General features: G+C 47.1%; 1 protein-coding gene across 2 annotated transcripts in view; it reads left to right on the plus strand.

The window, feature by feature from the left end:
• The window catches only part of IFT172 (intraflagellar transport 172), a 139,298-nt gene that overhangs the window by 5,597 nt on the left and 117,122 nt on the right, over nt 1-16,579 (plus strand). For both annotated transcript variants that reach the window (XM_075063516.1, XM_075063515.1), the window contains exons 3-5: nt 1,041-1,153; nt 5,906-5,945; nt 16,247-16,312. In XM_075063516.1, the coding sequence (XP_074919617.1) occupies nt 1,041-1,153; nt 5,906-5,945; nt 16,247-16,312 (219 nt within the window). The remainder of the gene's footprint in view (nt 1-1,040; nt 1,154-5,905; nt 5,946-16,246; nt 16,313-16,579) is intronic.

The following is a 16,579-nucleotide window of genomic DNA, read 5'->3' on the forward strand; positions in this document are numbered from 1 at the left end:
ATTTTAAATGAAGCTTCTTAAACATTTTGAAAACCTTGTTTATTTTACAATACAACACTAGTTTAGTTATATAATATATAGACTTATAGAGAGAGACCATCTAAAAAACATTAAAATGTATTACCGGCATGCAAAACCTTAAATTAGAGTGAATAAATGAAGACTCGGCACACCGCTTCTGAAAGGTTGTCGACCCCTGCAATAGTGTTTAGGGCTTGGACCCAGGGATACATTCTGTCACACCTAGTATGACTGTTCTTATGTCCAGTGTATGTAGCATCTACCTACCTGTCAGTGTGTTTAAGGGCTGCCACTGTGAGAATGCATGCACCTGTGCATGTTTGTGCATGCTTTTGTATGTGGTCTGGCAGTGGTGTTTGGCCATGTGCTCCTGTGGGAGTAAGCATGTGCTTCTTTGTGCATGAGCACAGCAATAGGGAGCCATATCTCTAATTGCCTAGCATGCATCCAGTGAACAACTTGTATGGAAGGAGAAATCAGAATGAGCTAACAGGTTACCTAATCCTTCAGCTGGCTCTGCTGGCCTGGGATATCTCACTCACACTGACCCACCCTCATTCCATAGATCCCAAAGCCAGAAGAGACCACTGTGATCATGTCGTCTGACCTCCTTTATAACACAGGCTATAGAACTTCCCCAAACTAATTCCTAGGATCTAGCTTTTAGAAAAACATCCAATCTTGATTGGAAAATTGTCAGTGATGGAGACTCCCCCATGGCCCTTGATAAGTTCCAGTGGTTAGTTACTCTCATTAACCTCCCTGCTAGATATTGTATATAGCAGCTGTAACCACAGCCAGGTGCCTGGCAACACTAGATCAGTGTAGTTCATAACTGCAGGAAGCTCACACCATGGAGGTGGGATGGGAATGGGATCAGCTTGTATGTTGTATGGGCCTTTACACCACTGAATGGGTTGACCTGTGACCCTTACTCTGGGTCTGTCTTGAGGTTCTTTTGGGACATGTTTTATTAACCTCACCCTCAGTCCATGCTTCCTCCGTCCTCCTCTCCCCAGTATGGCAGGAAGAGCTACATGGTGAAAGGCATGGCATTCTCTCCTGACTCCACCAAGATTGCCATTGGACAAACGGACAACATCATCTACGTCTACAAGATCGGAGAGGAATGGTGAGGCCCTCAGTATAGCATCCCTGTGTGTGTGGTGCCATGCACCTGTGTGTGTGGTACCTCCTTTCTGCCAATACCGCAGACTGCTTTGGAAATGCACAATGTGTTCTTTATGCCCATGATTTTTGCCCTGGTGTTCAGCCACCTCTCACTCTACACTAGCCCTCACCTCCCCTTCAAATCATACCTTACCCAACCGTGAACTGCGGTCCCCTGTTACACTGAGTGGTTTTGCTGAACAGCATAAAGGTTCTTCAAGTACTGTACTACCTGCCAGATCTCTTCTGCAGGTGTGTGCCAGCCAGAGGGCTGGAGGAGAATGCTATAGGGCCTTTGCACACCCTGCCCACTGCTTGTGCCCTCTGACTTTTGCCGGGGCCTTATAAGGAGTACAGACATGTCTGCTCCTCATTTCCTTCTAAGGACAGTTGGGGCAATAGGAATTCAGCTCCCTTCTGTGGAAGTTTGGCTTTTCTCAATGTCTGTCATTCCTGTAGTTAGTATGAGGGATATTGAGTCCCATCAGGCATATTGTTTTGGCTCATGGCTTGCTCGTGCCTTTCCTGCTCCACTCCAGGCTGTACTAATGTGGCAGAAGTCAAATCCCTTAAGTGTGGCCTCCTGCAAATCAGATGTAGGTCACCATATTCTCCTATGTATGCTGAGGTGAGCGAGGAAATGGGCCGTGTGCACAGCCCCAGTGGACATTGCTGTTCAGGACGTCAGTGCTGATGCACCCAGGACACATGCATCCTCTGCAGCGTGGTTCTGTAGAGGCCCTTGCCTACGAGAACTACAGTTGTTCTGGGAAGTAACTGTTTTAAAGGCCATCTTCCTCCCTCCCCCTGATGGTCTGCTCCCCTGCGTGTGGTTCTAGGGAGCTGTTTGGGCTCCACCTTATCCCTCTGCAGGGAGATATTCCTGCTGCCGCACGAAAGCTCCTACACAAAGTAAAAGAATCTGTACCTGCTCAGTATCCAGACTCACTGCCCTGAGGGGAGGGGCCCAAACTGGGGCCTGTTTTGCAAAACTGAAATTTATGGCAATAACTGTAAATTAGCAATTTATAAAATAAATTCATAGATTCCAAGGCCAGAAGGTACCATTGTGATCATCTAGTCTGACTTCCTGTATAACGCAGGCCATGGAATTTCCCCAAAATAAGTCCTGCCTCTCGAGGGCCCTTCCAGTTCTATGATTCTTTGATTTACAGTTAGCCAGTTTTTAAACTATTTAATGTGTGCTGTGTTAATTTGATCTCTTTCTAGTTTTTTAATCAGAATGTCATGTGGTACCAAGTCAAATGCCCTTTTGTCAATACTATTACCTTTTCCATATTTTCCATGAACCCAGATTGATTGACATTAATTATGTTACCCTCCTTTAATTCTTTGTAAATTGCGTCCTGTATCAGCTGCTGTCAGGGACTGGGAGGTGAGCAGTCGGGCCTATGGTTGAAGCAGGAGTCAGGCCTAGCGGTTGGAGCAGGAGTTGTGCCAGGAATAGGAGTCTAGGGTCAGAGCCAGTATGAGGTTCATAGATTCATAGACTCTAGGACTGGAAGGGACCTCGAGAGGTCATCGAGTCCAGTCCCCTGGCTTCCTAATGTCCAAGCTAAATCTCCCTTGCTGCAGTTTAAGCCCATTGCTGCTTGTTCTATCATTAGAGGCTAAGGTGAACAAGTTTTCTCCCTCCTCCTGATGACACCCTTTTAGATACCTGAAAACTGCTATCATGTATGCCTTCCCTCTCAGTTCTTCTCTTTCCAGAACTAAAGCCACCACAGATTCGTTCAGCCCTCCTTCACTAGTCAGTGCTTCTCAAGCCCCCTATTATCATATTCTTGTTGCCTCTCGTTCTGGACCCTTCCAATTTTTCCAATCTTCTTTGAGATGGGTGCCAGAACTGGACAACAATACTGCCAGTTGAGGTCTAACCAGACAGAGTAGAGCGGAAGAATGACCTTCTCGTGTTCTTGTTTACAACACATTCTGTTAATGCATCCCAGAATTCACGTTTGCCTTTTTATGCAAACAGTATACACTGTTGACTCTATTTAGCTTGTGGTCCACTTTGACCCCTAATCTCTTTCTGCATACTCCTTCCTAGACAGTTCTCTCCAGTCTGTATGTGTAAACTGATTGTTCTTCCTAAGTGGGACACTTTGCATTTGTCTTTATGATCTTATGCTGGTTTACCTCAGAGGCATTTCTCCAATTTGTCCAGATCATTTTGATTTTGTACCCCGTGTCCTCCAAAGCATTTGGAATCCTCCCATTTGGTATCATCTGCAAACTTAATTTAAGCCGTACTTTCTATGCCTGGCTTTCAGCATTGAAGTCAGAAATTTGAGCCCAGGGGTCAGAGCCACGGTTACTGAGTGAGGCAGGGCAGGGCTGGAGTGAGACTGGAATTGATCACAGGCCTTAGTAATGCTTGAGCAGCAAGCATGGCTGCTGCTATTGCTAGGCTAAGAGCCAGCTTGCTGGCTTCCTCAGCAGTCAGGCAGGTTGTTTTTGTCAGGCAGTCTGGTTCTTTACCTATTGGGTTTCTGGTCAGGCAGTCTGGCTCTGTAGCGGCGTGGTTTACCGGCTCCTGCCTGATGCCCGCAGTCGCGGCCGCCGCTCCTAAAACAGCAGGCCCTTGGGGACGATCAGATAGCTGCATGCCCATACAGCGATCAGGTCTAGTATCTCCCGTACGGTCCATGCATGCTGGAGCTCTTTTTGGATTTGAGACTGCATCGCCACCCGTGCTGATCAGAGCTCCACGCTGGGCAAGCAGGAAATGTAATTCAAAAGTTCGCGGGGCTTTTCCTGTTTACCTGCCCGCTGCATCCGAGTTCAGACTGCTGACCAGAGCAGTCAGTGGTGCACTGTGGGATACCGCCCGGAGGCCAATAACATCGATTTCCATCCACACTAACCGTAATCCGAACTGTTAATATTGAATTTAGCGCTACTTCTCTCGTCGGGGTGGAGTACAGAAATCGATTTTACTAGCCCTTTAAATCGATATAAATGGCAACGTCGCGTGGACGGGTACAACGTTAAATCGATTTAACGGCCATTAAACCGATTTAAACGCGTCGTGTAGACCAGGCCTGACAGGCCTATAATTATCTGGGTCATCCTGTTTACCCTCTTTAAATATTGGCACATTAGCTTTCTTCCAGTCTTCTGGAACTTCCCTGGTATTCCAAGACTTACTGAAAATCAACATTAATGGTCCAGTGAGCTCCTCGGCCAGCAGCTCTTCTAAAACTCTCTTGAATTCAGGTTGTCTGGACCTGCTGATTTAAAAGTGTCTAGCTTCAGCAGCTGCTGTTTAACATCTTCCTGAGATGCTAGTGGAATGGAAAGTATTTTCACCATCATTATATGATGTGACTACATCATCTGTTTTCCCCTCAAATACAGAACAGAAATATGTACTGAACACTGTTAGAGAAGAGCAGGTTGACCCATATTCTGCATCTATTAGCATATTCTACAGATACATTTCTTTGCAATAATCGCAGCCATGAATTCCCTTGATCAGCAGTTCACAGGGAAGGGAGGAAGGGAAGAGACAGTGCCTGCCCCTGTCTTCCTCCCTAATACCATGCTAGCAGTTACCCAGCTCTTTACTTAACCCTTACATACCCCCAACAAACACTTCTCCCTTTTCTGCATTATTGATAATTCTACCATTTCCATCTAGTAATGGGCCAATAACTTTGTCAGGATTCTTTTTCTTCCTAAATATACTTCAGAAACACCTTCTTATTCTCTTTAACTCTGCTAGCCACAGATTTCTTCTTGTGTCCCTTTGCTTCATAAATTTTCTATAGTTACAAGCTTCTGATTTATATTCATAATTATCAACTTCCCTGTTCTTCCATTTGTTATATATTATTTTTTAATTTTTATAGCTGCCTTTGCTTCTCCTCTAAAGCAGGTTGGTTTTTTAACCAATGCAGCCATCTCTCTTAATTATGGTATTTTGGGCATCTAGTAAATTGTTCATAAATAATTCCCAATTGTCATTCAGATTTTTCGTATTAAATTCTCCAAGCTGATTTGGCTCATAATTGTTTTCAGGTTTGTGAAAATGGCCTTTTTAAAGCACCAAATATATGTATGTTACTTCTCTGGACTTTATTCTGTTTCCATATTATAAATGTGATCAAGCCATAATCACTTGTACCTAAGCTACCATTAGATTTTAACTTTCAGCTACCATTAACTTTTAATTCTGTGATCAGTTCTTCTGTGTCCGTCAAGGCAAGGTCTAATATAGAATTCCCCCATGTTGGATGCAGTGCTTTCTGAGTTAGGAAATGGCCATCCACCATATTTAGAAATTCCAAGGAATGTTTTCGTGTTAGTAGCATCATAACTCCAACATATATCACTCAAATTGAAGTCCCCTAGGATGTAAAGAATTAAATGAGGGTGATATAATTAACCCAATCAACATGGTCTTATGAAAAATAGATCCTGTCAACTGGATGTCATTTTTGATGAGATTACAAGTTTGGTTGATAAAGATAAGAGTGTTGGTGTAATATACTTTGTCTTTTGTAAAGCATTTCACTTGGTACTACATGACATTTTGATTAAAAAAACTAGAACAATATAAAATTAACATATGGCAAAAGTATAAGCAACTGAAAACAGGGTCTTATAATGGAAGTGTCAGGCAGCCTTACTAATAGGAAGTGTTACCAGCCCTGACTGCAATTATAGTTGTGTATTTCTTTTTCTGCAGGGGTGATAAGAAGGTAATCTGCAACAAGTTCATTCAGACGGTAAGTCCCAGCCTCCATTTCAGCTCTGCTATAGGTCTTTCCTCTGGCTCTCAGGCAGGATGAGCCAGACTGTCAAACATATTTAGTTGTCTAAGGATGCAGATAGGTTCCCAGGGGGACTTCCAAAACCATCTTAGGCACCTGTCTGCATCTATAGGCATCTAATTACTTTTGAAAATCTAGCCCTGTGTGTTTAATGTCCTGGCTCTGGGGGCTCTGCTCTCTTCCTTTGAGACTAAGCTATTGATTCATAAGGCCTGAAGAGAACATTGTGGTTCTCTAGTCTGACCTCCTGGCAGGACCAGCGCTAGGGTTTTGGCACCCTGGCGCGGGCCATTTCGCCGGCCCGCGTGCGGGTCTCGCGGCTCCGGCCGACTGCCGCGGTCACCGGAGCTGCTGGCCAACGGCAGACATCCGCAGTATCGCATGCGGCAGCTCGGAGCCGCCTGACCCGCCCCTCCCTAACTGTGGTGCCCAGGAAAAGCGCGCCCTTGGGCAGCTCCCTGACGTGGGGGGGGGCGCCGGGGCCGGGTTTGCACTGGCGGCGGCTCCCGACGGGGGGGGGGAGGCGGCGCCTGGCTCCGGCCGCGGGGGGGCTCTACCCGGGGGAGACGGCCTCAGCTGCCGGTCCGGCGGCGGTCCTGTGACCCCGGATGCGCGCTGACCTTGGGGGGGGCGCCCTGGGCTGCCCGGTCGCGGCGTGCGGCTCCGAGCCTGGGGGCGGGGGGGCACCTGGGCAGCAGGCTGCGGCTCGCGGCTGACCCGGGGGGTGACCCGGGCGGGGGCGCCTGGCCTGCCGGGGGGCTGGCGGCGGCGAAGCGCTGACCCGGGCTTTTGACGGGGGGGGGGGCGCCTGGGCTGCGGAGCAATCCCTGACCGGGGACACCTTGGCTGCGCTGCAGGCAGCTGCTGCCACGCACTCACGCCACCTCCAGCAGCAGCGACTTGAACCATTTAAAAAAATTTTGGGGGGCACCACTTTTTGGTGCCCCCAAATCGTGGCACCCTAGCAACCGCCTAGTTCGCCTCAGTGGTTGCACCGGCCCTGCCTCCTGGATAACACATGCCGAAGGACTCCTCTAATTTAATTCCTGTTTGCATTGGAGCATACTGTTGAGAAAAAATATCCAATCTCGATTTTAAAATCGCCGCTGTTGGAGGATCCACCACAGCGCTTGATAAGTTGTTCCTATGGTTAATTACTCTCACTGTAAAAAATTACCCATTATGTTGAGTCTAAATTCACCTAGCTTTAGTTTCCAGCCATTGGACCTTGTTATACCTCTGCCTGCTAGACTGCAGAGCCTTCTGTTATTGGCCAAGCTTATAAGTTCCTATCCCCAGCTCAGTGGCATTTCTCTGTTTTGGATGTAACATGACCACTTCTGAATGGCATATCTGATCAGTTCCAAAATTCCACAGAACGTTTTAGGCATCAGTGAACAGAACCTGTTGCTTTTGAGGAAAATTGGAAAACCAGAATGGGAGACACATGGAGCCCCTGGTATCTGTTTAGCAGAGCCACAGCTTCAAGCACCTCTGCAATTGTCTATAGATCAAAGAACTGATTGAATGGCATCTATTAGCATCTTCCAGCATGACAATACCCCTATTTCATTTCTCCCCATCCTCCCAATACAGTTTAATATGTTGGCACCCTGAAGGACTTATTTCCCAGGCAGAAGGAGGAGAAATAATGTGGGAGAAGGGGTGCACACAGAACCTGTGGCTTGGTGGGGGAGAATGGGGACCCTGGTAAAGGGAATGGGGTCTCACTCAGAGCCCATGGGTTATTGGGTAAAGGGAGGTCCTCGGAAGAGGGAATAAGGTCACATATAGCATCCCCGGCTAGAGGGAACAAATGGAGGACCCTGGTATTAAAGGGAAGGGGGCACACACAGAGGCCCTAGTGTGAAGGAGGGGATTAGGGCTTGCAGCAAGTCCTTGAAATAAAATGGGATAGGAGGGCATCTGCAATGAGCTCGGCCTAAAGATGCAATGAAGTGCATGACCCGCTAGTCAAATTTGTGTTCCTCATGTAGGTACTTGCAACTGTGATCAAGTCACCTCTTCTTCTCTTTGTTAAGCTAGACAGATTGAGCTCCTTGAGTCTGTCACTGTAAGGCATATTTTCCAGTCCTTTAATCATAGAATCATAGGATATCAGGGTTGGAAGGGACTTCAGGAGGTCATCTAGTCCAACACCCTGCTCAAAGCAGGACTAATTCCCAACTTAAATCATCCCAGCCAGGCTTTGTTCAAGCCTGGACCTTAAAAACCTCTAAGGAAGGAGATCCATCACCCTCCCTAGGTAACCCCTTCCAGTGCTTCACCACTCTCTGAGTGAAAAGTTTTCCTACTATCCAACCTAAACCTCCCCCACTGCACTTGAGACCATTACTCCTTGTTCTGTCATCTGTACCACTGAGAACAGTCTAGATCCACCTCTTTTGGAACCCCCTTTCAGGTAGTTGAAAGCAGCTATCAAATCGCCCCTCGTTCTTCTCTTCTGCAGACTAAACCATCCCAGTTCCGTCAGCTCTCCTCATAAGTATTGTGCTCCAGCCCGCCTAATCATTTTTGTTGCCCTCCGCTGGACTCTTTCCAGTTTTTCCATCATCCTTTTGTAGTGTGGGGCCCAAAACTGGACACAGTATCTGAAGATGAGGCTCACCAACGTCAAATAGAGGGAATGATCACATCCCTCAATCTGCTGGCAATGCGCCCTACTTATAAGGGCCAAAATGCTGTTAGCCTTCTTGGCAACAAGGGCACGTTGACTTCATATCCAGCTTCTCATCCACTGTAACCCCTAGGTCCTGTTCTGCAGAACTGTTTACTAGCCATTCGGTCCTTAGTCTGTAAGAGTGAATTGGGATTCTTCCGTCCTAAGTGCAGGACTCTGCATTTGTCCTTGTTGAACCTCATCAGGTTTCTTTTGGCCAATCCTCTAATTTGTCTTGGTCCTTTGTATCCTATCCCTACTCTCCAGCGTATCTACCACTTCTCGGTTTAGGTGTCATCTGCAGGACTTGCGAAGTGAAGTCCACGCCATCCTCCAGATCATTAATGAAGAGATTGACAAACTGGCCCCAGGACCGACTCTTGGGGCACCTCCGCTTGAAACTAGCTGCCAATGACATGGAGCCATTGATCATTACCTGTTGAGCCCGACGATCTACCAGCTTTCTATCACCTATAGTCCATTCATCCAACCCATACTACTTTAACTTGCCGACAAGAATACTATGGGAGACCATATCAAAAGCTTGCTAAAGTCAAGAATAAACATTCACTGCTTTCTCCTATCCACAGACCCATTATTCGTCATAAAAGCAATTAGCTTGTCAGGCCTGACTTGCATCGTGAATCCATGCTGACTCTTCCTGATCACCTTCCTCTCCTCTAAGTGCTTAGAATACTTCCTGAGGACTTGCTCCAGATTTTTCCAGGGACTGCGCTGAGGCTGCAAGCTGGCATTAATGTTCCCGGTATCCTCCTCCTTTGCTCTTTTTAAAGATGGGGCATACGTAGCCTCTTTTCCGTTATCCGGGACTCCCGTCCACGCCGATGGAGTTTTCACAAGGGTAATCCACACTACCCACTGGAATTCGCGCCCTGTAGCGATCAGATCTACTGAGGATCGATAAATACTCGCGTCTCATTAGACGCGATAAATCGGATCCGCCGCAACGCCTGTCGACTCCAGCCGAAAACTCCGCCACCAGGGGAGAGGCAGAACTGGAGTCGAGCGCGGGAGCTGCCGGCCTTGAGTTCCGGATTTTCCCGTCGGTGAGGGACAGTAGGTAATGTGAAACTAAGATACGTAACTTCAGCCTATCCTAATTCGCATAGGCTGATAGTCTGCGTATTCTATACCATCGGACCAACCCTCTCCCCACCACGCGTGGTATCGACCACCCAAAGATAATGGCCAATGGCTCTGCATCACATCTGCCAACTCCCTTTTGCATCCTCGGATGCAGTTCATCTGGCCCTTATGCGGCTTAGACTGTGCTCGCCCAGGTTCCTTTCTCTAGTAGTTCCGCACCACATTCTCGTCCTACCACGAGGCTGCTGTCACTCCTCCCATACTGTGCTGCCCAGTGCGAGCAGTCTGGGAGCTGACCTTTGTTCGTTTGAAGCCACAAAGGCTACGAAAAAACAGCATTGGAGTACATTAGCTTTTTTCCAGATCGCTAGTATTGCCCTTCCCTCATTCAGCTCTGGGAGATCGGGTGGGTTGGTGGGCCCATCGCCCCGAGGGTTTGGGTGCGGCATGAGTGAGTTGAGTCGAGGTTAAGCCTCCCTCTTCAGTAAGGGGCCCAGCAGTTTTTCGTGTGACTTCCTCTTTCTGTGGTAACCATACCTGAAGAATCCTTTCTTGTTACCTTAACATCTCTTGCTTAGCTGCAACTCCAAGTGTATGATTTGGCGGTCTCTGATTTCACTCTGCATTCCTGAAGCAATTTTTTTAAATACTCTACCCGGTTACTTTGTCATCAACAACAAATTGTCTCAATGACGCAGCACCTACAAAGTTCCTTCACCAACGCATTCTCAAAACTATGATTTACCGCACGAGGAAATTAAGCAAACAACATCAACCAGATCCAGAAGATGTACCAGAAGTCTCCTGCTGCAAGGACCAAGCCCAAGAAAGAAACTAACAGACCATCTGTGGCCATCGTCACCTAGCTCCCCCTCAGCTAACCCTTCCCACGTTGCTCATCACGTGACTCTACAACCCATCTTGGACAACGCTCCCTTGCCTTCAAGAGGCCTTGGCGGAGTGCAGAGTCCAGTTCCTTCGCCCATAGACACCTGCCAACCCTGAAACATATTCTCACCACGCAACCGCACACCGCACCATAGTAACTTCTAATGTAAACCTCAATCCATGCAACAAACCTCGATGCCAACTCTGGCGCATTATTAGTCTACACCAGTGACACATCACTGAACTTGAAGCCAGGGTCAGCCTTACATCACCGGTTCATTCACCGCTGCTACTCCACCATATGTAATATACACATTATGTGCCAGCTAATGCCCCTCTGCTATGTACATCGGCAAATGGACAGTCCCCTGCGAAAAAGTTAATACTGGACACAAGTCAGATATCAGGAATGGCAATATACAAAAACGCTGGGGAGACACTCCTCCCCTCATGGACATATACAATAGCAGGATTTAAAGGTATCCATTCCTGCAGCATAAAAACTCATCAGGACCAGACTTCAAAGAGAAACTTGCCTGACGCCTTCAGTCATTTGCAAATTTGGAACCATCAGCTCAGGATTAAACAACGACTGATGAATTGGCTAGCCAACTACAAAACAGTTTTCTCATCTATTGCGCTTCACACTCAACTGCTAGAGCGGGCCTCATCCTGCCTCTGACTCAACTACCTCGTTCTCTCTAGACTGATTCTTGCCCGCATATTTATACCTGCCTCTGGAAATTTCCACTACGTGCATCTGACAAAATGTGTATTCACCCACGAAAGCTCATGCTCCAATATGTCTGTTAGTCTGTAAGGTGCCACAGGACTCTTTGTCGCTTTTTACAGATCCAGACTAACATGGTTACCCCTCTGATACTTGACACTTACAATTAGTATCGCCTCTAATTCTCTAACAGTATAGATTTGCATTTCAAAGTTCTAGCCCATCTAACATGGAATGGCCCTTGTGATGGGTTCCCCCCAGGGTGTCACCTGGAACTGGGGTACTACTGAGGCCCCTGACCCACCAGCCTGGGCTCCCCCTGACACTATACTGCTGTGACAAGCTACGCAGTCTTCCAGCCTGCACTTTCACCAGCATACATACAGGTATGGACACGCCCAGCTGCAGTTACAAGCAGGCTGTCTGGCCATGCTATGCTTGGGAAAGCTACTCCCAGCTCCTCAGACATGCATCCCCTCTGGAGTATAAACCAAAATTACACCGTCTTGCACTGCACAGGGAACTGTATAGCATAAGCTCATAAAATTCGCCCCCTCCCTCAATGGGGATAGGACTATGGAAGAGTCTTTTGCCCCTGAGTTATGATTCCCACACACTGGTTTAGATAAAGCAAAAACAAGTTTATTAACTACAAAAGATAGATTTTAAGTGATAGTGAAGAGCTCAAAGCAGATTACCTAGCAAATAAACAAAAAACACAAACTAAACTTAAATAGATTGGATATGAATAGCAGATTCTCATCTAAGAGATGATACAAGCAGGCTGCAGATTCTTAAGGGGCAAGCTGCTCTTGCTTACAGCTTGGGATCCCCAGGTGTTCCATTCACAGGCTAAAAATCTCTTTAGCCTGGGTCCAGTACTTCCCCTAGGTCAGTCTTTTTTCCTCAGGTATTTCCAGGAGTCTTCTTGGGTGGGGGAGTGAAGAACCCCAGATGATGTCACTCCCTGCCTCATATAGTTTTTGCATAGGCAGGAACCCTTTGTTACAAATCTTGGTTCCGAGACCAGTCTGTGGAAAAACACTGACATCCCGAGATGGAGTCCAGAGACATGTGGTCTCATCACATGTCCTTGTCGAGTCATAGCAGTCATTACTCACAGGCTATTTGGAGCATTCACAGGAGGGCTCACTAGGTGGGAGGTAAGCTTCTCCTAAAGCCTGTTGTTCTTCCCTAATGGCCCTTGCTCACCCCCTATCTAGACTGAAAGCATCTTCTCTAGTGGGCATCACCCAGGTGTAACTACATTTGAAATAGATACATAATCAATATTCATGACTTCAGATACAAAAATTATACATGCATATGAATATAGTCATATTCAGCAAATCATAATCTTTTCAATGACATCTCACGTGATTTATCTTACATAAAATGCATCATAATTATGTCATGATCATATCACTGTGAAGAATATGGGGTGCAGCGTCACAGCCCTTATCAAGGCTGATTCCCCACTCTGGCACTTCGAATGCTGAAGGTGAGGGCCTGCAAGGATTTTAAAAATTAATACTGACCACTCCAGCTTCTATTAAACTTCCAAGGCTACAGCTTCTCTCTGACTTTGGGTGAGTAGATGCTTCTGCAACCCAAGTGCAAAAAACCCCTTTGAAACCAGAAAGGTACACTTGGGAATTCCTTCCTGTGGGGTACCCTCAAGCCCTTTCACCACCCTCCCCCACCTTCAGGGAAGAGCTGAGAAAGAAAAACAAAAGAAATGAGCTGTTGCCACCAGCTACTTAAACAATCTGTGCACAAACCTCTTAGGACACCAAAAATCCAATCCTGTTCTTAAAAAAGTTAATTTTTATTAAAAACAGAAAGAAAGAAAATACATCTGGAACTTAGGCTTTTGCTAGATTTAAAAAACCCACTTACAAAAATTAAACATCAAGAATAATCTTCTTGAGGTCCAGTTTAAAGATTACAAGCAAAAAAAAAGCATTTGGGGTTAGCACAGAGGAGTCCACAAGCCAGTAAGAAATAAACAGAAATAAACCTAATCACATCTTCCTAGACATTCCCTAGTTTACTTACATACCTGGGGTTTCAGATAAACAATCTCTAGGTATGCTCTGATGGTTTTTTGTACCTGGCTTTCAGCTTCTTACAGCATAACTGCTCCCCGTTCCCCTCTTTCCCAGAGAACAACAACACATAGACAAAGGGAAGCTTTTTCCCAATTTTAAAAGGTTCTAGCCCTCCCATTTGGTAAAGTGCCCACTCCTTTCCTTTTACCTGTGGGCATGTTAACCCTTTACAGGTAAAGCAAGCAGAGAACAACCACCAAGAGGGATTGCACAGCCAACTGGCTGGCTCGGTGTCCACCAAAGGAAGCTATCTCCTGTTTAGATACTTTTCTAACATGTTTCTAAAGGTTGAATGTGGGTCAATTAGCCAGCAAGCTGCTTAACTCTTTCTGGCCATGTGTCAGAATGGGTTTACCAGTCCTTTGTTCAAAGCTTCAGTTTGTAGAGAAGTTGCTCCAGTGGTGAGAAGCAGGATTGATGTTAAAATGGAGAAGAGGCAGCTGCCTTTTGGATCATTTGTCAGGTGGCTTGTACTTCCTTTGTCCCAAACACAAGCTCACAGCACATGGGCATGGAGAAGTGCTTGGAGTCCCCAGTCTATAGGCATATCCCTACATGTCCTGCTGACTCATAGCTAAGGCTATGATTTAATCATGAGTATTTTTAGTAAAAGTCCTGGACAGGTCACGGGCAAGAAACAAAAAATCACAGCCTATGACCTTGTGACGATGTAGTTCTGGCGGGACCCAACTGAGAGTGCCAATTCAGGACCAATTGCTCAAACAGGGCAGTCACAGCCCAAGGCTGGGGTTTTTCCACCTCTAAGGCAAACCAAACCAGCCAGACAAAAGACTTCGGTGTCACCCCACTGGCTAACCGCAAGTCACACAAGCAATTTCCTTAGACACTCCAGTCTCCCAGTATCACCACCAGTCCCACACGTCCTGGGGATGAATGGTTATGAAAACCAACACCCCAGTAAAAGAAAAAGGTTCTCTCGATCCCAAAGGACCAAGCCCCAGACCCAGGTCAATATACACATCAGATCTTACCCACAAATCACGCTGTTGCCAATCCTTTAGAATCTAAAATCTAAAGGTTTATTCATAAAAGGAAAAAGATAGAGGTGAGAGCTAGAATTGGTTAAACTGAATCAATTACATACAGTAATGGCAAAGTCCTTAGTTCAGGCTTGTAGCAGTGATGAAGTAAACTGCAGGTTTAAATCCAGTCTCTGGAGAACATCCCCCGCTGGGATGGGTCATCAGTCCTTTGTGCAGAGCTTCAGCTTGTAGCAAAGTCCCTCCAGAGGTAAGAAGCAGGATTGAAGACAAAATGGAGATGAGGCCTTCGCCTTATATAGACTTTTCCAGGTGTAAGAACACTCCTTTGTTCCTACTGTGGAAAGTTACAGCAAAATGGAGTCTGCAGTCACATGGGCCAGTTTCTGCACACCCTGCTGAGTCACAAGGTGTATCTGCCTCCTCTCAGTGGGTCAATTGTGTAGTTGATGGTCCTTAATGGGCCATCAAGCAGGCTAAGCTGAGCTGACACCAACTTGTCTGGGGTGTTACCCAGAACTGCAGCACCAATTTGAAATACAGACAGCATACAGCCAATATTCATAACTTCAACTACAAAAATGATACAGACATACAGACAGCACAATCATAACCAGCAACCCGCAACCTGGTCTTAGACACCTTATATGACCCCCTTTACATAGGATTTGGTGCCACTACAGAACCTTGGTTGCAACCCATGTTCTATATGGTCCCAGTTTATATCAATAACGTCACAGACCTGTCCATGACTTATACCATAAATATCCTGATTGAATCTTGGGGGGGAAGCCCTTGGGGGGCCTGTGGCACCAGGGGTGGGGGAGAAGCCCTTGGGGGGGCCCCGCTGCTGCTCCAACCTCTGCCAGGGGGAAGCCCTGTGGGGAGGCGTGGCTGGGGGGAAAGCCCCATGGGGCTTGCTGCCGCTCTAGCTGCCGCTGCTTCAGCTGCCACGTGCGGTGAGCCCCAGGGTCCAGCAGCAGCAGCTCTTGCTGCCACCGGGAGGGGAGCCCCGGGGGGCCAGCTGCTGCTCTGGCTGCCCCCAGACTGCTGACAGGAGCCACTGCGCTGACTCCCTGGGTCAGCCACATCGGCCACAGCTCGTGTGGTCCCTGGAGCCAGCTGCTCAGGCACCCCAGTGGTCAGCCACACCAGCTGCTGCAGAAGTCACAGAGGTAGCAGGATGTCATGGAATCCAGACTTCACCGACCTCCGACCTCCGTGACGGACACAGAGCCCTAGTCATAGCCCCTGCCTTCTCTCAGTGGATTCATTGTACAGCTGATTTCCCTTGATGGGCCATTAAGCAGGCTAGGTAGTGCTGATGCCAATCTGTCTGGGGTTGTTACCCAGATACACAGCACAAGTTTAAGATATCAGTATATCACACCTATTTATAACTCATACAAAGATGATACATACATATAAACAAGAGTATCATATTTGACAAATTATAAAGTTTCCACTGATACCTTATATGGCATATCTGGTATGACTCATTGCAATTTTGTAATATTGGTATCCATAATATAAATGGTCACCCATATTCCATACGTCATAAATGGGCCCAATCCAGGCTCCTCCATGGGGATTCTCATCTCAGTCCCACTGAGGATTCTGGTGCTGTCCTGTTAATATCTGCTCCAATAGCTCTGTGTCAGATTGGAGTGGCATTCCTGCCTGTGGGGCAGGAAGCCTTCTGGCTTGGCTGAGAGCTCTAATTTCTCTTTCCCTGACAGAGCGCAGTGACGTGTTTGCTGTGGCCAGCAGAGAACATCATTGTCTTTGGACTCGCAGAGGGGAAGGTAGAGAAACCTAATGCTATCACTAAGTATGGGCCACGGGCAGTGCTCAGCAGGGAAGGGATTATACTGGTGACTTGCTCTACTGCATCAATTCCCTGTGAGTCTCTCACAACTGTGCAGCGTGGCATGGGAATGAATTATTCATCCACTACAGCTTCCACTCCTCCCCCACAACCCACTGGAGACCACGGCACTCCATGTGATCTCTTACCTTGCTGCTTGGCATAAAGGTGCCAGCCCAGGATAGATGAGAGCTCTCCCTCGTTT

The sequence above is a fragment of the Chelonoidis abingdonii genome, chromosome 3 (assembly GCF_003597395.2).
Source record: "Chelonoidis abingdonii isolate Lonesome George chromosome 3, CheloAbing_2.0, whole genome shotgun sequence".
NCBI lineage: Eukaryota > Metazoa > Chordata > Testudines > Testudinidae > Chelonoidis > Chelonoidis abingdonii.